The sequence below is a fragment of the Xenopus tropicalis genome, chromosome 6 (assembly GCF_000004195.4).
Source record: "Xenopus tropicalis strain Nigerian chromosome 6, UCB_Xtro_10.0, whole genome shotgun sequence".
Classification (NCBI taxonomy): Eukaryota; Metazoa; Chordata; class Amphibia; order Anura; family Pipidae; genus Xenopus; species Xenopus tropicalis.
Genome location: NC_030682.2, coordinates 63,699,531 through 63,721,849, shown reverse-complemented (window position 1 = coordinate 63,721,849; position 22,319 = coordinate 63,699,531). Strand labels below are relative to the sequence as shown.

The 22,319-nt window shown below is 38.2% G+C and overlaps 1 protein-coding gene across 3 annotated transcripts in view; it reads right to left on the bottom strand.

Moving 5' to 3' along the window:
- elmo1 (engulfment and cell motility 1) overlaps positions 1–22,319 on the bottom strand; it is a 185,446-nt gene that overhangs the window by 140,216 nt on the left and 22,911 nt on the right. For all 3 annotated transcript variants that reach the window (XM_031903800.1, XM_002939416.5, XM_018095011.2), the window contains exon 2: positions 1,766–1,914. In XM_031903800.1, the coding sequence (XP_031759660.1) occupies positions 1,766–1,843 (78 nt within the window). In that variant the 5' untranslated portion in view covers positions 1,844–1,914. The remainder of the gene's footprint in view (positions 1–1,765; positions 1,915–22,319) is intronic.

Sequence of the window (22,319 nt, the reverse complement as noted above, 5' to 3'; positions counted from 1 at the left end):
CTTTGTACAGCAGTAAAAAATGACTGATTCTGCTGAATCCCGGAACCGAACACTAATTAACATATGCTAATTAGGATCAGAAGGGGGTTAGAAATCGCCGCATTACTGAATTTTTTTCCCCTGACCATGCAACCCTTTCCGAATGCTAATTAGAATATGCTAATTTGTGCTAATTAGGATTCGGTTCAGTCGGGATCGTGGATTCGGCCGAAACTGAATCCTTCAAAAAAAGCCTGGATTCGGCCCGAATACCGAATATTACACGTTTTTAATGCATTCAACCAAAAGGAAGTTTAAACTGTATCTGGAAGAATGGTGAAACCACACTTAGTCAAACTTAGTTTTTTGGTTCTTCATTTTTTATTAATATAAGGAAAAAAAAAATCACAACATTTTAGTGGGGTGACTGTTTTTTTAGTAGAACATTGTAGAATATATTTTCATTTAAAATCTGCCATTACGGCATTATGAATTATTTATCTGGTAAATATACATTTTTTCACACTACTCTTTGAATCAGATACCTTCTCCTAATACCCCATAAATTTCATTACCCTCTATGCCATACATTGCGGATATGCAGAATGCAGAATGTTAACAGATCCTCACAATTCTAAATGCTACTTACAGAGTGGCAGAAAGTGTCAGCATATTCAGATTACTACAAGTACCACTCTTCTCCTTGGACTAGCTTTCTTGATTGCTTGTTCACTTTTGACATTCAATCCAGTATCCCATGTGACCACTCTACTGATGCCCTCAGGGTTCAAAAGGTTGCCTACAGTGATCCAACATCCATCCAGAGGAATGAGGACTTCATTCCAAATCAAAATCATTTGAATAAATATGTTAGAAATGACAGGATAATTTCTGAATTTAGATTTAAAATAGTGCACATCGTTCTAGCATGTTTCATGCAAGTCCCATGCCAGCCTGTCTTTTTTAAGAAGATACTCGTGCAAATCCTATACCTCTTCAAAATCAGTGAAGTATGATCCCCGAGAGCATCTGTAGATTGGTCATGTGGCATACAAAAGTGAATGCTGAAACTAAACAGTTAAAAAGCAATGTGAAAAAGACAGACCCCGTCATCTATAACTGATGACATTAGTTCAAGTAGAAAAGAGTTTACTTAAACTCTTTGTAATCACTTAACCTTTCCTTTATCCATGTACAAATAAAATGTTGGCGGCCAATGTTTCTTCATTTAAACATCAAACTTCCTGGATGGCTGTAAAATCCTCTATAGAATATTTAAACCAAATGATATTACCTATAACTGCTTAAAGGACATGTCAACCCCAAAAATAATTGTATGCCTAATAAAAAGAAAAATAATTCTTATTCTTCCAGTATCGATTTAGTAAAAATGATTAGTGCTTTAAAAGTTATTTGTAAATAACTGCTTTTGAAAGTTGCATTTGCTGAACTCCTGGTTGTTACTTTTTAAATAATGTTGCAAATGCCAGGCTCCTCCAGCAAGACAGGTCTGTAAAATCTGCTGGCTTGTGTTACAATGCCAGAGCCACCAGGGGAGATAACAGAAAAGGACAGACAAACACTGCTTTTAATAGCAATAATATATACAAATATCTCACAAATCATTACAAATATGTAATGAAAGTATATTGCAAAATGGCTTAGAAGTTTTCTTTTAATAGGCAAAAAAAAATATTTTTTGGGTTGATGTCCTTTAAACAGTATCTACATACAGTATATAGGTCAACTTTAAATCAACTAATTAAATTAAAAAAAAAAAACATACCTGGTCTATTTCCATTAGGCGGGGGAAAGCACCTGGCCATTCAATAGCCACCTTCACAATGTCTGATGGAGGCGGCATTGTTCTTTGGGGTTATGGATAAGCTGAAATACTGCTCCCTGTTTAGACCACTTGGTTTCAACCAATAGCACCTGTTGAGAAAAATAATACAAGCTATATGAAAAATATACAAATATTAAGAATTGTGAACTTAAATAAGTTAAAAAAAGTTGAATATTCAAGCAGTTTTTTTTTTTTTTTTTTACAAATGCAGGATATTTATAACTTTTTAATTATACATCCTTGTCATAGTGCCAGAAGCAATACATGGGACAGAACACAGGAACAAAAGGTATGGAACCCGGAACTGGAACGCTCTGAAAACAGCTGTGCTGGGAAGTTTTCAACCCACTTCGAAAACAAGAGATATCCAATTCAAAGCAAGATTTAGCAAAATTTGCACATTGCATGCACTTTTTTCTTCAGATACAGAAACGAAGGGATGACGAAGCTGATAAGGTATTGTAATTCCTGCTTCATTGATAAGAGCTACACTAAAATAGATTATAGCAAAACATTGAAAATTCCACACACAACGCTCATTCAGCAAGTGTCAGGACCCAAGGACTTCAGGCAACAGGTCCCACTGCCATATATTACCAGGTAATCACTTCTAAATCAAAGAAAATATATTTTGCGTTTTTGACTGCTTGTCTTTATTAAATATATGAATAATAAGAGTTATAGCCCACAAAACACATATAACCCTGTTAAAAACATTATAAGAAATGTATTACATAACACTGAGCAATTAAAATGATGTGGCAGAACAACAGAAATCTAAAACGCAGTCTAGATCAAATATAATTAAGTGAAAATGTAGCACACCCCACAAAAAAGTTTTACTTTTTTAACATATATAGACTTGTCAATATTTTAACGTTATTTAAACATTATATAAAGATAAAAAAACAAGGAAAAACACTTTACAAACCAATAATAATAATATAGCATGCAAGCCAAAGATTTGCTAATGTAACCCTGGGGTTTTTGGTTTTAGCCATCCTTTTCAGAATTACTGACCTATATAAATTGAATTTCAGTCGTAATTCGATAACAGTTGTTCTTGTTACAGTATAAGGGCATCACTTTCTTTTACCATGTATTGATCAATGTAAATATAAAAGCAGGGATTCAGTTTCAGCTGATTGATAGCAATTTATTATACTATGAACTAGGGATCAGTGGCGTAACTACCATGTAGCAAGTCCATGTGGGGGGAACCGGAACACGAGGTCAACTGTATAATAGTCCCCCTGCCCAGCCTCTCCTACCTCTTAAACAGGCATTAAGCAGGCAGAAGTGTGTTAAGAGGGACCATTTTTTTATTTTTGCAAGGGGCCCCTCAGTCAGTGGTTCCCCACAAACAGACAGCATTTTCAGCTGCATGCTGGAAAATGCAAGAATAGACAGAATAATAATAGTTCAAATATTAAATACCAAATTTACAGACAATGGCCATATAGGCTACAATGTGTGTACAATGGTGCCTCTAAATGCTGATTTTCATGCATAAGCTGGTATGAATGACATCACACGCACAATGTAGGGGCTTATTTTTATTATTTGTCTGGTTACAGAAAATATTAACTCTTACCCCATCTGTAATAAAAGGCACTAAGTTAGCTAGGTGTTTGCTTTTAAACTGTTGACCAATACATGATACCTGCCGACTAGTTGATATGGGTTACTTGGGACCTGAGCAAAATTAGTGTCTTTCTTACATAACCCCATTACTGCTCTGGAATAAGGCTTATACCCCATGGGGGCTGATTCTTGGTCTTCATTATTTCAGGGACAAGAATCAGCCCCATGTGGTATTAGCCTAAGGACTTGCAGCAAGGATCACTAAAACCTCCAAACAGAAACATCCAAATAATGTGCACGTTAGGAGAAGGTTAATGGGCAGGAGTGGTATGACTACATGACTCCCCCAGCCTGTCCCTTATGAATATAGTGCTGCCAAAAAGCAGCCTGCACTGTATTCATATGAGAAGGGGAGGTTATTGTGGCTGGGGGAAAGGCAAAGGGCCCTTTTGCCCCATGGCCCATTGTCTGTAGTTGAAGCTCAAAATGTGTCATATTCATTGTCTCATACAACGTAAAATAATTAAACAAAATATAAAACCTGGCCACTGTTCGGACCCACCAATGCACCTCGCTCTAAGGGCTCTGGTACACGGGTAGATTAGTCGCGGGCGACTAATCTCCCCGAAATGCCATCCCACCGGAAATCATGGAAGTTGCCTTGAGATGAAACTTCCGCGAAATGCCATCCCACCCGAAATCGTGGAAGTTGCCTTGAGAGGAAACTTCTGCGACTTTGGGGAAATTGCAGCGCCGCGTATGCCATCCCACCGGCGATTTACATTCTCGCTGGTGGGATGGCATTTCGGGGAGATTAGTTGCCTGTGACACGGGAGATTTGTCGAGGGTGACTAATCTCCCCGTGTACCAGAGCCCTAAATGTGCCATTCTGGTACTAGATTTTTAAAAATTATGTCACATTTTGGGTTTAATTTAATAACATAAAAAATAATATAATAACATAACAATCAGAAGTAACATCTGAACTTTAAAGAGAACAATGGTTCCCTTTAAAGTTGAAATGTGAGAATCTAGTTATACAGCTTCAGTTCAATTCCACAGCTATTCTTAGTCCAGCAAGATGTTTGAGGCAAAAACAACATAGTTTCTAGGTCAATAGGGAAAGTAGTACAAGCAAAGCTTTTCAAGGCAATATCTTAAAGTTAGTATTAATGATCACAGTTCTATATTAAATATACATAATATTGTTTCAGCAACATATCTATTGTATACAGCTGTAAAATATGTTTATTTTATAGAGAAAAATAAGGTTTTATAATAACGATATTTTGTGCAGCACACATATGGGGAAAGAGATACAAGTGGATATTGCAGCAGCTGTAAAATCAACTTTTCTGCACCTTTTATTGCAGCTGTAAAATCCCACAAGGAAATGAATGCCAAAAACAGAACAGACTTGATAATATTTTCTCTAAAAGGTTCATGGAACTCTTTCCTCCAGTAAGGCCTATCAGTCTGTCCTTGTACAGGTATGAGATCCCTTATCCGGAAACCCATTATCCAGAAAGTTCCAAATTAAGGAAAGCCCATCTCCAATGGACTCCATTATAAGAAAATAATTCTATTTTTTAAAAATGAGTTCCTTTTTCTCTGTAATAATAAAACAGTACCTTGTACTTTATCCCAACTAAGTTATAATTAATTCTTATTGGAAGCAAAACAAGCATATTGGGTTTATTCAATATATAAATGATTTTAAGCAGACTAAAGTTCTGGAGATCAAAATTACGGAAAGATCCCTTTTACGGAAAACCCCAGGTCCCGAGCATTCTGGATAACAGGTCCCATACCTATATATAATTGGGCACCGTAACTATGGAAATTGACTACTCTACTATCTTGTCAGCACACTCTACAGTTTTTTTTTTTTTTTACACACTGGTATACGGAGAAACTTCCTGCCATCTTTCTCTACATACTTGTACAGTAAGCTATAGAGTACAGCTAGACAGGCAAATGAAAAATCTAAGACACTATTTATATTTTGTGTGGCCCGTGAGGCTACAAATCCTACTTACACATAAACAGCAACTGTGCCTTCCAAACTTAAACCAGGAGCGTATATTATACCTTACCAACATTTGAAAAATGGAAAGAGGGACAAAAAGAAATGATGCGCCCATTTTTGCAACCACACCCACTAAATATCACTCCCATTTAACTAAATTTGTCAGGTTTTTAATTTTCGACCACATTTCTGTGTATGTGTAGGTAGAAACAATAGGATTTTTTTATCTCCTTCTGCCGATTCAGCCCTGAACATAGATTTTGCTTGGGCGCCTTCAATGGCGACCAATCAAAATCTTGTAACCCGCCTCGCTGACTTGCCATAAACGCACCGAATATCGTACAAAATGAGGTGCAGAGGAGTATTAGTTTACATATTGTCTGGAATGCCTCCAAGTGTGTGTGACTGCAACGATGGGGTAAGATTGCACTAGTGTGTATAACACTCAGGGCCGGAACTAGGGGTAGGCAGAGTAGGCGCCTGCCTAGGATGCAATCACTGGGGGGGCACACATTGAAGGGGAAAGATTTTTTTTTTTCCGTAGTAGTAGTATAGTAGTATTTTATTAACCCACCTTTGCTTTAATAAAACCGCCGCCCCAACCCCCCTCTGGCATGAGGAGTTTGTGTTTTATGTTCGGGACCCAGGAGTGCACCTCCCCACCCTTCCCTGCAGCGCCGCTTACCTCCGTACGCCTGCGTATTAGGAAGTGGCGTGCACTCCCATTCAAACGCAAGACAGCCAGAGGAACAGAAGGCGCTGGGGAGCAGGGGTGGATGGTTGTTCTGGATGTTGTGTGGATGGCTGCTGCTGGCACAGGTACAGATGGGGGGCAATATGAGGGATTAGCTGCTGCTGCTGCTGCTGTTGTTTGGCTGCTGCTGGATCAGGTACAGATGGGGGCAATATGAGGGATTGGCTGCTGCTGGATCAGGTACAGATGGGGGCAATATGAGGGATTGGCTGCTGCTGAAACAGGTACAGATGGGGGGCAATATGAGGGAAATTGTAATGGGGGGGTGGGGGGCACTGATTGAAGCCCTTGCCTAGGGTGCCAAAATACCTTGGCCCAGCCCTGATAACACTCATTGCTCAGTGACAGATCAGATGATTTCTGCTAAGTCTGTCAGAAAAAAAGTTGTCAACCAATAATTTCTAGTAAAGCAGTAGTGTTCATGCAGTGGTGCTTGAAATGCTGCGACCCCTTTTAAATGTAATCTTTCTGCATATATAAAACTACAGTTAATTGTTCCTGAACTGTTGATCAGTCCTGTGCATTGTCATCGCTCTTTTCTAAGACAAATTGCAACTTAATTCATTATTTTTTAAATACAGGTATAGGACCCATTATCCAGAATGCTCGGGACCAAGGGTATTCCGGATAAGGGGTCTTTCTGTAATTTGGATCTCAATACCTTAAGTCTACCAAAAAATCAATAAAACATTAATTAAACCCAATAGGATTGTTTTGCATCCAATAAGGATTAATTATATCTTAGTTGGAATCAATTACAAGGTTCTGTTTTATTTCTACATAGAAAAAGGAAATCAGTTTTAAAATTCTGAATTATTTGATTAAAATGGAGTCTATGGGAGACGGGCATTCCGTAATTCGGAGCTTTCTGGATAACGGGTTTCCGGATAAGGGGTCCGATACCTGTATTTCAATTACTTGTTCTCTCTCAGTCTAAAAAATCTAGTTGCTAGGGGTTAATTATCCAAGCAGCCTAACTAGTAGGGATGCACCGAATCCAGGATTCTGCCTTTTTCAGCAATCCATTCCTCTGGCTAAATCGAATCCGAATCACATGACTTTTTGTCATGGAAGCTGAAAATTTTTCACCAAGTTGTCTTTAACTCTTATACGGATTTGTTTAAAAATTTGGCCAGATCCTAAAATAGTGGATTTGGTGCATCCCTAGCAACTAGATGTTACTGGGGCCCACAGCAAATTCAATTTAGGGCCCAAAACATTGGTAAATTGATATATTCTATCGCGATATATTTAAATTGCTCATTAATTAGGGTCCTCTATAGCCCTGGGCCCCCATAGGTTCTGCTTCCTCTGTAGATACACTCTGATGGACCAGTTTAGAAAAGTAAATGGAAGATAAATAGAAGAGTCAGAATAGGTAGTCGAATCATTAAAAAACTAAACCAAATAAATTATGAAGACCAGACTATCTAAAAAATACCAGAAATTAATTCAAAGGTGAAATTCTCTTTAAATGTATGTTTTTCTTTAAGGTTGCCTTATTTGAAAACAAGAGTAGCTCTCACAAACAAGAGTAGCTCTCACAAAAACAATTTTTTTCTGTGTATCAAAGACAAGACAGAACTCATCTTTCAACTTTTTTAACTGATCTTTTTTTCTGTCATTAAGACCAAACACACCTGGTAATATTTAATTTAACTTTTATATGCTATTTGTTTTGTTACGCTGCAATGAAAGCACTATACTGAAATCTTAGTTCATGGCATCAGAATAAACTGTACATATACTGTTACAATTTATATAACCAGAGTTTGCTCTCTAAGGTATCAAAACCAAGAGCAATGTTAATATATTCTGTCTCTTTACACTGATCAAGTATAGCTTTTCTAACTTAGCTGGGCACAGTTAGTATAAAAATGTTTGTATAACAACGAATTCAACATTCGCATGTAGTCATCAGTCCTTTTAATTTCACAGTATAGTGTCACACTCTGACTGTAACCAGGTGATCCAGTGGGTTTTTAGGCAGAACTTTGCATCTCTAGTGCAAAGTGATATATGTATATAGATTCCCAGTGGTGATACAGATATGAAATCAGTTATCTTGTTATCCAGAAAGCTCTGAATTACGGGACGTTGTGTCACATAGAACTGTAGAAAATCCCCCCTCGATATCTTAAAGGAGAAGGAAAGGCTAATAAAGATTTAATCTCGAGCTGCAGGCATACCTTCAGTTCTCTCAATTGTGACCTTAAGTCTCCCCATAATTCTCCAGTTCAGATGATCAGAAGCTTCATAGGGAAAAAAAAAATGCTGAGCACTGTAAAGAAAATTCCCATAATGCCACACTCCTGCACCAAGACCAAGAGTACATTCTCTGATAGTAAGACTATGAGGAAGCTTCCTGCTGATTGGCTCGGATCACACATTCCTAAAGGGGGAAGGGAGTTCTTTGCATTCTTGAAGGAGGGGGGAGCAGGAGAGAGGAGAGAGCTGCGTAGACTCTGGCACAGGGGAAAAAAAAGACAAGAAATGTTTTTCTGTGGCCTGAGTGCAGTTTTCTGTGAGTGCTTATAGGGCTGTATTTACATAGACCTTTCTGATAAAGCTTACTTAGTTTTTATCTTTCCTTCTCTTTTAAAGAATACCTCTTTTGCACTGGCAAAATATCCAATTCATTCTCAGTACTCATGAGGCAATGCCTTAAATTATCAATAAAACTGTAGCCTCACACAGGAGTTTTTTGGCTGCTGGGGTCAGTGAACCCCATTTGAAAGCTGAAAAGAATCATAAGAGAACGGTAAATAATTCAAAAAACCAAAAAATCAAGATCAATTGCTAAGAATACTATAACATACTAAAAGTTGACCTGAAGGTGAACCACCCCTTTAAAGTGTGTGAAAAGTTGCTGCGATTAATTGCCGTGTGTGTCTCCACACTTAAGGTGAAGACACATGGAGCTACTTAGTAGCAGCTACTTGTTGGGGCTACTAAACGCCAGATAATACCCTGCCATAAACAATACAGGGAATTGCCTCTGCTAAAACACAATTAGGCAATTATTAGTAAATGATCAGCATTGTCTATTTCTGAAGCTGTGACAAGTAGCTACTACTAGTAGCTCTGTGTACAGGGCGGCCCAGACCTGATCCTTTTTGCTGCTTCCCCTGGCCACCGATGTCCTCCCCTGGGAGGATGTCTGGCGGGTGGCGCCTTGGATACCCAAGGTTAAGAAACCGGCGTTAGGGAAAATAGTACAGCAGCCATGTTTATAAACATTAATAAAACAAGCAACTGATATGCGAAAGTTTGCTTCCTTTTAGGACATACATAGGGTTGATTCACTAAAGTGCGATAACGCATATCGCATGCTTTTTTGCGTTAAAATTGTGTTAATTAGCGCGCAGAAATAATACTAACGCATGATTCACAAACACTTAGGGGCTGATTTACTAAGACACGAATTCGAATCCGAATTGGAAAAATTCCGATTGGAAAACGAACATTTTGCGACTTTTTCGTATTTTTTGCAATTTTTTCGGCGACTTTACGACTTTTCGGAAATTATCGCGACTTTTTCATTACCAATACGATTTTCGTAGCGTTAAAACTTAAAAGGCGCGATGTTTCGCGCAAGTTTTAACGCTACGAAAAATCGCAAGATTTTGCGCAACTTTCGGAATGGCTACGAAAAACTCGCGTTTTTTCGCACAAATCGTATTGGTAACGAAAAAGTCGCGAAAATTTTCCGAAAAAAACCCGCAAAATACCGATCATTACGAAAAAAACGCAATCGGATGCATTCGGCCAGTTCGTGGGTTAGTAAATGTGCCCCTTAGACGCGCTAAATATCGCATTACTCTATGTGAAAATTAACACCTACTTGGAGCAGGCGGTAATTATAGAAAAGTACAGTTCATGAGCTTTTGGCAACACAATATGGACTTTGCAGTGTGATTTATTCAAGTATGTGTTGGCCCTAGAGTGATGCAGCCTCCAGTTTGCAGGGAAATCGTCATTTTAAAAAAAAGTAGTTTTACGAACGTAATAGTGTGTGTGGCTAATATGGCGCGCGCGATAAGTAGCGCCGTGCATTATTTGGCGGGCGCGACAAGTAGCATGCTGCGTTAATTAGTGCATGTTGCGCCGAATACCGCATGAAAATAGTCTTCGCGACTTAAATAATGCAAACAGCATCGCATCTAAATTAACGCAAATATACTTTTAGTGAATCGTGCGTTAAGACGCGAAAAATTAGACGCGATAAAAATTTTAACGCATGCTATAAATAGCGCTCGAAATATCGACCTTTAGTGAATCAACCCTAAGATGAATATCTGACGTCTCATACATATGGTAGGCATGTTTAATATAATTCTTCTAAACTTGGATGTCCACGTGTATGCTATTATTGTCTTGAAAAGTTTAAATAATTAACAGCAGATATGCACATATTTTCTGAAGCAATTAAAGATTTTAGATAAGTTATTACAAATAAGTATCCTCATATGGAGCACACTGCTGAAAGAATGTTATATTGAAAAACAGAACCTTTCTACATTGGATCTACACACCAGAATATCTTTATATATGTATTTCAAAATAAATTGCCCTTCTTCCAGACCTTTGCCTCTTGAGACAAAATTAGCTAGGTTAAAGTACATGACAATAGTGGCTTCTCATATCACAGTTTCAGTATTTAGGGCATCTCCTCTTGAAGCAACACATCGAGACAAGTATTATAATGCTGCTTGGTAACATTCACTGGTATACAGGGTCGGACTGGGCCATAGTGACACTGGCGGGCCAGACCTGATCCCTGTTGCTGCTTCACCTAGCCGCTGATGTCCTTCCCTAAAGCGTTTCACTTACGCGCGCTCAGGGGAGGACATCGGACAGATGGCGGGGGCCCCTGCGAAGGTGCGGGTGACGGGGCCAGTGGGGCACCTTGGGGGGTGTGGGGCCCCCAGGGTGGCAGCCCCGGTGGGCCCTGCACCCCCCAGTTTGACCTTGCTGCTATATAATAAATGGCATAAGCAGGGTAAAATTGGGCAAAGTTAATTTGTCTTTGTGTGAATAATTTTTTCCTTTGTAAATTTTTTTTGTGAAATTATTTTGCAAACACATTGCAACTAAACTGACATTTGACAGGGTAAAAAAAAAAAAAAAAAGCATCTTCCTAAAAAAATTACTTAAAATTCACAATGTGATGAACATTATTACATTGTAAATGTACAGGCATGGAATCTATTATCCAAAATGCCTGGAAACTAGGGTTTTCCAGTTTAACCTAGCAAACCAGTGTATTGTAAAAACATCTAAAATACCTGTTTCTGTGCCATTTTCTTTTAGTTAATCATGCACTACCACAGACAGACATATTTCAGTTGGAGTCATCCCAAGAAATCTAACCATGGCAGGGACAGTTTATGCCAGTCCCGGATCTCTATTTTGACACTACGTTCTTCAAGCAGTAAGATTTTATTTAGCAGTATGTATGCTTTAATGACATACACTATTTAGAATGGAAATATTAAAAAACAATTATTTTCGGTGTTCATCATAAATACAAATATTTTTTTACAAAATAGTCACAAAAAAGCTTTACCACAAAACATCTATCCATCATAATTTAATAAAGGAATTCTGGCAAAGAAAATGAACAAAAAAAAATTCCAAGGTTAAATAACATAAGAGGAATTGAATTTGAACCACTCTACATCTGTTTCTTAGCAACCTTAACAATCTAGAATCTGCAAACACAGATTTCGTATCTCGACATTTGTATTTATTTCTATGGCAAAAAAAGCAGAGCAGTTTACAAATCATTTTATCAGCTGCAGGTTATAAAGACAGTCTTGAATTAGAAAAGTTAGATGTCATCCAGCAAAGGCAGCAATCAGACTGAATACTGAAGTCCTCCTACGCACACCTTTATTATCCTCATGGAATGCCAAGAACAAACATCCACCTTCTGATCTGCAGAGGCGGCAGCCATAACATTGTTGATTTTTCTACAATATGTCTCTCTTCTAAGGTTCACGCCATTATAACTGCTAGAGGGGTAACATATACCTAGTCACACATAATAAAAATAGACTTTGTATAAATAAATGACACAGTAAATGGGAAAACTAACATACTAAGGTGACAAGTACCAGGATGGAATCTATGCATTGAAATACAGGAATGTCATTTTCCATAGAGTTTATAGAGGTTTTTTTTTTCTTTATTTTTGTAACAATGTAACATAGTAAGTTAGGTTGAAAAAAGATGTACGTCCATCACGTCCAACCATAATGTCTATATATATATATATATATATATATATATATATATATATATATATATATATATATATATATATATATATATATATATATATAACCTGCCTAACTGCTAGTTGATCCAGAGGAAGGCAAAAAAAAACCCATCTGAAGCCTCTTTAATTTGCCGCAGAGGGGAAAAAAATCCTTCCTGACTCCAAGATGGCAATCGGACCAGTCCCTGGATCAGCTTGTACTAAGAGCTATCTCCCACAACCCTGTATTCCCTCACTTGCTAAAAAGCCATCCAGCCCCTTCGTAAAGCTATATAATGTATAAGCCAGTACGACAATCCTTTACGAATATTTAAACCGAACCTCCCTTCTTCTAAACAGAGTGGGTGCCCTTGTGTCAGTTGGAAGTACCTACTGGTAAATAAAGCATTAGAGAGGTTATTATATGATCCCCTTATATATTTATACATAATTATCATGTCACCTCTTAAGCGCCTCTTCTCCAGTGTAAACAAACCCAACTTGGCCAGTCTTTCTTCATAACTGAAACTTTCCATACCCTTTACCAGCTTAGTTGCCCTCTCTAATTCAATAATGTCCCGTTTGAGCACTGGAGACCAAAAATGAACAGCATATTCTAGATGGGGCCTAATTAGCGCTCTGTAAAGGGGAAGAATAACCCCCTCCTCCCGTGAATCTATACCTCTTTTAATACAGCTCAAAAAATTGTTTGCCCTAGCAGCTGCTGCCTGGCATTGTTTGCTACAGCCAAGTTTATTATCTACAAGGACTCCAAGGTCCTTCTCCATTATAGATTTGCCTAGTGCAGTTCCATTAAGGGTATAAGTGGCTTGCATATTTTTACATCCCAGGTGCATAACCTTACACTTACAGTGGCTTGCAAAAGTATTCGGCCCCCTTGAACTTTTCCACATTTTGTCACATTACAGCCACAAACATGAATCAATTTTATTGGAATTCCACGTGAAAGACCAATACAAAGTGGTGTACACGTGAGAAGTGGAATGAAAATCATACATGATTCCAAACATTTTTTACAAATAGATAACTGCAAAGTGGGGTGTGCGTAATTATTCAGCCCCCTGAGTCAATTCTTTGTAGAACCACCTTTTGCTGCAATTACAGCTGCCAGTCTTTTAGGGTATGTCTCTACCAGCTTTGCACATCTACAGACTGAAATCCTTGCCCATTCTTCTTTGCAAAACAGCTCCAGCTCAGTCAGATTAGATGGACAGCGTTTGTGAACAGCAGTTTTCAGATCCTGCCACAGATTCTCGATTGGATTTAGATCTGGACTTTGACTGGGCCATTCTAACACAAGGATATGTTTTGTTTTAAACCATTCCATTGTTGCCCTGGCTTTATGTTTAGGGTCGTTGTCCTGCTGGAAGGTGAACCTCCGCCCCAGTCTCAAGTCTTTTGCAGACTCCAAGAGGTTTTCTTCCAAGATTGCCCTGTATTTGGCTCCATCCATCTTCCCATCAACTCTGACCAGCTTCCCTGTCCCTGCTGAAGAGAAGCACCCCCAGAGCATGATGCTGCCACCACCATATGTGACAGTGGGGATGGTGTGTTCAGAGTGATGTGCAGTGTTAGTTTTCCGCCACACATAGCGTTTTGCATTTTGGCCAAAAAGTTCCATTTTGGTCTCATCTGACCAGAGTACCTTCTTCCACATGTTTGCTGTGTCCCCCACATGGCTTGTGGCAAACTGCAAACGGGACTTCTTATGGTTTTCTGTTAACAATGGCTTTCTTCTTGCCACTCTTCCATAATGGCCAACTTTGTGCAGTGCACAACTAATAGTTGTCCTATGGACAGATTCCCCCACCTGAGCTGTAGATCTCTGCAGCTCGTCCAGAGTCACCATGGGCCTCTTGGCTGCATTTCTGATCAGCGCTCTCCTTGTTCGGCCTGTGAGTTTAGGGGGACGGCCTTGTCTTGGTAGGTTTACAGTTGTGCCATACTCCTTCCATTTCTGAATGATCGCTTGAACAGTGCTCCGTGGGATGTTCAAGGCTTTGGAAATCTTTTTGTAGCCTAAGCCTGCTTTAAATTTCTCAATAACTTTATCCCTGACCTGTCTGGTGTGTTCTTTGGACTTCATGGTGTTGTTGCTCCCAATATTATCTTAGACAACCTCTGAGGCCGTCACAGAGCAGCTGTATTTGTACTGACATTAGATTACACACAGGTGCACTCTATTTAGTCATTAGCACTCATCAGGCAATGTCTATGGGCAACTGACTGCACTCAGACCAAAGGGGGCTGAATAATTACGCACACCCCACTTTGCAGTTATTTATTTGTAAAAAATGTTTGGAATCATGTATGATTTTCATTCCACTTCTCACGTGTACACCACTTTGTATTGGTCTTTCACGTGGAATTCCAATAAAATTGATTCATGTTTGTGGCTGTAATGTGACAAAATGTGGAAAAGTTCAAGGGGGCCGAATACTTTTGCAAGCCACTGTATACACATTAAATCTCATCTGCCACTTAGCCACCCAGATTGCCAGTTTGTCAAGATCCTGCTGCAAGGATGCCACATCCTGGATAGAATCGACTAGTCTGCAGAGTTTTGTGTCATCTGCAAACACTGATACATTACTCCCCTAAGTCATTTCTGAACAAGTTAAACAAAAGTGGACCCAGTACAGAACCCTGAGGGACTCCACTGCGAACCTTACTCCAAATAGAGAATGTACCATTAACAACCACCCTCTGTACCCGATCCTGTAGCCAGTTTTCTACCCATGTGCAAACGACTTTGTGGGGAACAGTATCAACATGACCTGGCCTTTATAAAGCCATGCTGATTTCTGCTCATAATGCCATTCTCCAGTACATAATTTTGTATGTGATCCCTTAACAAGTCTTCAAATAATTTGCCCACCACGGATGTCAAACTTACAGGCCTATAATTGCCAGGCTGAGATCTTACTCTCTTTTTAAATATAGGAATGACATTAGCCTTCTTCCAATCCATAGGTACCATACCAGATGAGTCTGATATGTAAAAAAAAAGAAAACAGTACCATGTACTTGATAGCTACTAAGCTAGCATTAATCCTACCTTCTGCTTCTGATCTTCTCCTCTTTTTCTTCTCCTCTCATCGCATCATCCCATTTTAAACTGTACGACTTTTCACAGTCTTCTGCCTGTCTCTGGAACTGTCTGCATTCATATATCTGACTCTCCCCTATCTTCTAAATGCTCTCTAAAGACCCACCAGTTTCGGTTATTCAGTGTACTTGATTGATCAGACATTAACTTATCATAACACAATTGTTTACATATTACTTAAGTTTCTTAAGTTGCCCTTCTACTCTGTAACCCATGTTTGTTAAATTATTGTAAGACCCTTGTTTATTATAAATTAATATTAATATAAAGTGCATGTAACTTTCTGGCCCTATATAAAAAATGCTGATAATGATGACCCATGTCCTACTGTGTTTTTTATATTAATTATTTATAGTATGGTGATCCAATTACCCAGTTAACTACCTGCTGTGGATGCAAAATGCCTGATCCAGAGTTGCATTGATTTCAGTGGGAAAAGTGCATTGCTAAGCGTTCCCAGACATGCAATTTCAGTTGGTATTGAAAAGGTTAAAGCCATCAAAAAAACATAATTTTTTATGAACATTTCAGAGGTAAACTGTCCATTATTTGCCATTTTTAACGGACATTCCTTTGCGAATCACACCAGTTTTCCTGAACAAACAGAGAGGAGTTTGTGTATAACTTTGCTAGTATGAATACAATTTTGCTTGCACTGAATCAGATTCTAAAAAAGAGGTAAAAGTCTGAAACATTATTAAAGCAACTTAATGCCATTAAAAGCAACATTTTGGAAAAGCTTGTGTAACAGTTTTTTTTTGTTAGATAATTACAGTGGAAACTCACTATTCAAATTTGGACTGATGCAACTTTAATGAATTTCCTGCCTATGTCTGCCTTTGTTCCCTTATCTTGTCTCTACATCAAACCAGAGTCACAAAAAATGGGGAAGGAAATGTGTTGTATACTTGTAATCTAATCTACCTTTCAGGGGCCAAACTTGAGTTTCCCTGTTTGGACCATTTTACAAAAAAATAAAATAAAAATAAACAAAAAAAACCTTTAATGGTGGCCTTACATGGTAAGATACATTCATTTGGGGAGGTCCCCAAACAAGTGGATTTTCTCCCGATATGCCCACTTAAGGCAATATCGGGCTAATTCAATCATTTGCCCTAGTGCCAACTGATTAAATTAAAACGGAGGGTATATGGACCATTGGACCAAGGACTGCATCAACTAACTTTTGTGGTCCCCGATCCGACAGAAAAATCAAACCTGCCAATCGAGATCTGGTTAATTTTAGGCCAGATATCGGTTGGGTAGCCTCATCGGGGGTGCCCATATATAGGCAGATAAGGTGCTGAAGGACTCGAATCAGCTGCTGAAATCTGTCTGTGTATTGCCAGCTCTAGGGTACTGGCACACAGGAAGACTAGTTGCCTGCGACAAACCTTCACTACTGTGGCCGACGAATCTCCCCAAATGCTTTTCCACTGCTACAAAAAAAAGTAATCACTGGTGGGAAAACCTATGTGGGACTCTCTGGACCCCTCTGGCGCTGTAAAAGTAAATGTGGGGGGTGGCATCGGAGTAGCCTTGGGAATTTTTCTGTTATTTTCCAATGATTAAGGGGGGAATTTATTACATTTGGATTTTTGTGGCTTTATATATTTTTAAAACCATGACTAAACTAATTTCCAAAAATGTCAGTCATTTATCAAAAAATGTCTAAACAGCTACTTTTTTGATTTTTCACGCAAAAACTGCAACCACAAAGCAAAGAAAGATTTTCTAATTGTAAAAGGAACATCTGCCACTGACTTCTACATAATCTCAGCAGGTTTTAGCTGGCAAATTTTTGCATTCAGAACTGTTGTGGTTTTGTGGCATGATAAATTGCGACAAAATTGTTTTTTTTCCCAAAATTGTGAAAAAATTTAATGCCCCCCTAAATGTTATCCCTCTCATTTTGCCAAAAAACACTTAACACATATTCCCATCAAACAAGCATTCTGAAATTCTCTATATATAGAAAGTAGAAATGCATTATAAATTTACATTTCTTTCAAAATTGGAGTTTTACATATTTTTACATAGGATCTACTTCTTAGTGTAATATTTAAAAATGTATGAAATTATTGTTCTTTAGGTTATTTTGAAGTTTATACTGTAAAGAAATAATCTGTGCATATGTTATGTTGTTATACGTAAAAATGAAAATTGTGTGAATTTCAAAGAACTGGCTGCAGGGGTGTCTGAAAACTGATATTTGGCATGTATGTATGCAGAAAATGTGTGCCCACAGTCATGGCAGATTTCAAAGGATGGAAATACATAATGATCTGGAACAAAGAGTGACTGGCAATCTATGCCAACTGATAAAGACCTGATGCGGGGCTCAAAAATACTACTTGCACTAACAGTTAAAATCAGCAACAGTTAAACTTAGGCAGGCATCTGTAATTGTAACAGTAAACCACCTCTGTGAAAACCTATGGGCAAGCATAAGGAAAGGGAATTCTAGAACAAAAATCAAAATTTACAATTGGCACTAAGGGCAATTGCACGCATAGGTAATTCATGTTTAAAGGCGAAGGAAAGGCTAATAAAGAGTTAATCTCAAGCTGCAGGTATACATTCAGTTCTCTCAATAGTGCCCTTAAGTCTCCCAATATTTCACCTGTTCAGAAGATCAGAAGCCAAACAGGAAGAAAAATCAGTGCAGCGTTTCTGTGAGTGCTTATGCTGTACTTACAATGGGGTGTCATGGGTTTTGGCATCCCAAAAAACTAGGGAGAAATGCTTGTAAAAATCAGTGTGATTCTGCTTTAGCCTATACTGGCCTGTTGACAGGACTGATTCATAACACAAGGAGATGTGCATACATTTTACAGCAATAGAATATGCTGGGACTATATGAAAAAATTCATATAATTCATTGGGTGCTTTCTATTTTATAAGGTACAACCTTACCCAAAATGATGACATCAGTTAACATAACTGCTGACTGTTGCAACCAACATAAATTGAACTCCTAAGAAAAACCATAACATTCCTTCTTTGTAAACCACAAAAAGAACACATATAATTTCTTTTAGACATAGTTTCAAGAAAACCTAAGTACACATCCATGTGAACATGTACTAAAACAGAGGTTGATTAGTCTACCGATCCTTCTAAATTTATCAGGAAAATCCTGATCCTGGCTTTGGAAATTATTTGCTTTGTTATCAATACTCTGTATATGCATTATTTCAAAATACCATCTATTAAAACAAGAAATCTACGTCAAGTGATTGTATCGCATTTCCAAAATATATGCACAAACTTTTGTTTTTATATTTTTTTGGGAAAACATAAAAGTTCAAAAGTATTACCAATCATTACGTAACATAACATATGAGGTATTAAACAAAAAGAAATAACTTTACAGTTAAATCTACTATAACCATTTCTTCAAGTGACCCTGACACCTATAACTAAAATCGTTACTACAAAATTTATAACTACATAACTTATAGGTGATACTCTTTCCCTAAAAACTGGCCCTAAAACCAATCATTCAACTTATAGGATATGATCTGACAACTCAAGAACATTAAAAAAGCCCTACACTGAAATACACTGTAGACCAGGGATCCCCAACCTTTTTTACCCATGAGCCACACTCAGACGTAAGAAGTGTTGGGGAGCCACAGAAGCATTAAAAAAGTTCTTTGGGCATGCCAAATAAGGACTGTGATTGGCTATTTGGTAGCCCCATGTGGACTGCTGGCCTGGAGGAGGCTCTGCTTGGAGTAAAACTGTGTCTCTGGGCTTTCAAAACTTGACTCCAAGCCAGAAATTTAAAAATAAGTACCTACTTTGAGGCCACTGGGAGCAACATCAAAGGGAATGGTGAGCAACATGTTGCTCCTGAGCCACCGGTTGGGGATCACTGCTGTAGACCATGGTCAGATAAATGTATGCAATAAAAGTATCCGGACAACAGTTCTATTAAAATGATGTCCTTACTGCAAACTTCCAAATTGTCTTTAGAAACATTGAGAGCATTGGGGTTTTGCTAACATTGTTGCCATCACTGGACTCTGCTGCGACCAACTGCCCAGTTTAACAGATGAGTATGGGTTTGGCAGATGCCTGACTGAATACATAATGCCAACTATGAAGTTGGATGGAGGAGAAATAATGGTCTGAGGCTGTTTTTGTCAGTTTGGGCTTGGGACCATAGTCTTAGTGAAAGCAAATCTTAACTCCACATTCATGACAATTCCATGCTTCCTACTTTATGGTAACACTTTTGGAAAGGCTCATTCCTGTTTCAGCACAATAATGTGCCAATGCAAAAAGCAAAGTCTGTACAGAATGGGTTTAATAATAGGAGTTGAAGACATTGACTGGCCTGCACAAAGCCCTGATCTCAATCTACCTAAACCTAAGCCTGTGGGATAAATTGAACACCAACTGCGAGGCATGCCTGATCACCCAACATCAGTCCCCAGACTCACTAATGCTCTTGTGGTTAAATAGAAAAGAATTCCAGCAATGATATAGCCTTGATAAAGTGCCCCATGCAGGCGCTAACTTTTGACTATGTAAAGGGTTCTTTAACCCGTTTTTAAGTTTTAAATTAATCAACTGTGGTCCAGTTTGTGCCAGCCTGTCATATACGAACTGCATAAAAGTACTTGCCCAATTCTTTTACATAATCTATCCAATTCAATATGTTTTTCTATAACTTCAAAACATAAGGTGTGATATTTAAGTCCTGTTCAGAAGCACCAATATGTTGGTGAGCTTTGGTCGATTTTGTTTGGCTGATTTAAAAGTACACAAGGAGCATGTTTAACCCTTTCACTACTAGCCGTTTTGGACAAAGCGGAACTTCTACTGCCAGACAGTTTTTGAACATTTTGCACTGTTTCACTTTAGGGGCCTTTCCTCGGGGGGACTTTTAGTTTACCCAGGAAAACTATATATTGTTTTTTTCAGGACAACCTAAGCTTTCAAAATATGTTTGAATTTTAATTCCAATTCTGTAACAAGATATAGGCTTGTAAATGTCTAAAAAATTTAATTTATTTAATATAAACACACATACCAGAAACAAAAATTATTTTATGCACAAAAATACAACTGATTTGGAAAGTCCCATGTCTCTTGAACACACCAATACCAAATATATATAGTTTTATGGAGATTTCTCACTTGTATAGGTCAAAAACTCCCAGCAGTACACTACCAAATTTCCAAAGCACTGCTTCAGAAAGCTGCATACTTTAGATTTCAAGGTTAAAAATTCCACTAACAGAAGGTTTATCCCAAATTACACATTTCTGAAAAGAACAGATTCTGCGGAATCCAGAGTAGGCACAATTGACTGTCTACTCCAAACTATCAAGTTGCAATGCTTTCCTAAAGTTATTGGTTTATATCAAAATTTGTGATTTTTTAAAAAAAAAAAAAATCGCTTCAAAGTTTCCAGTCTATAGTATCTTATCTCCTATAGGTCATAAAGTAACCAAATAAAACACCCTAAATATGAACGCCAGGGGTCCATTGAACAGTTTGATGCCCAATATGTATAGGTTTACCTAAGTATGTGGGCATGTAGGGGCCCCAATGTGAACATACCCCAATATCATCTATCATTTCTGTCATTTCAGCTCCAGCAAAATCAACACATTTACCGTATATACTCGAGTATAAGCCAATCCGAATATAAGCTGAGGTACCTAATTTTACCTAAGAAAACTGGAAAAATTTATTGACTCGAGTATAAGCCTAGGGTGGGAAATGCAGCAGCTACTGCTAAGTTTTAATAATCAAAATAAATACCAATAAAATTACATTAATTGAGGCATCAGTGGGGTATATGTTTTTCAATATTTATTTCAAAGAAAAACAGTAAACGAGCTATGTAAGCGGAGAAGAGGGTCAACAAAAACAATATGAGTACTACCCCACGCTCATTGCACATTGGCAAACTGGCAGCAGACCCGGTCCCGGAGGAGATGTAAGGGGAAATAAATATTGCTAGTGGAAGCCTAGGCCAGGGCACTGGAGGGTCTGGTTGTAGGTGGCCTAATTTGCACACAAAGGAGAGAGGGTGCTTGTCTAGAGGGACCCATGGCATCCGACTCGAGTATAAGCCGAGTGTGACTTTTTCAGCACATTTTGGGTGCTGAAAAACTAGGTTTATACTCGAGTATATACAGTACATCATTATATGTGGAATAAAGCTAGTATAAAGTACACTCACCCCAGAAAGCCATATATCTTTGGAAAGTACACATTCTCCCGAATCTAAAACGGATACCAATGTCTTTCTACTCCAAAGTACCAAGCCACACAGCTTTTCTAAACATAGCAATTTCGATGACATTTCCAAAAATCCCCTCAAAGCTTCCACTTTGCAGCATCTTATCTCCCACACAGCATTAGGTACCAAGATAAAACACCCTAAATTTGAACGCCAGGGGTCCACTGAACAGTTTGATGCCCAATATTAGGTTAGGTTTACCTAAGTATGTGGCATGTAGGGGCCCCAATGTGAACATACGATATGATCTATCATTTCTGTCATTTCAGCTCCAGCAAAATCAACACATTTACATCATTTTATGTAGAATAAAGCTAGTATAAAGTACGCTCACCCCAGAAAGTCATATATTTTTGGAAAGTACACATCCCACCGAATCTAAAATGGGTACCCGTGTCTTTCTACTCTAAAGTAACAAACCACAAAGCTTTTCTAAAGTTGGCAATTTTGATGACATCTCTAAAAATCCC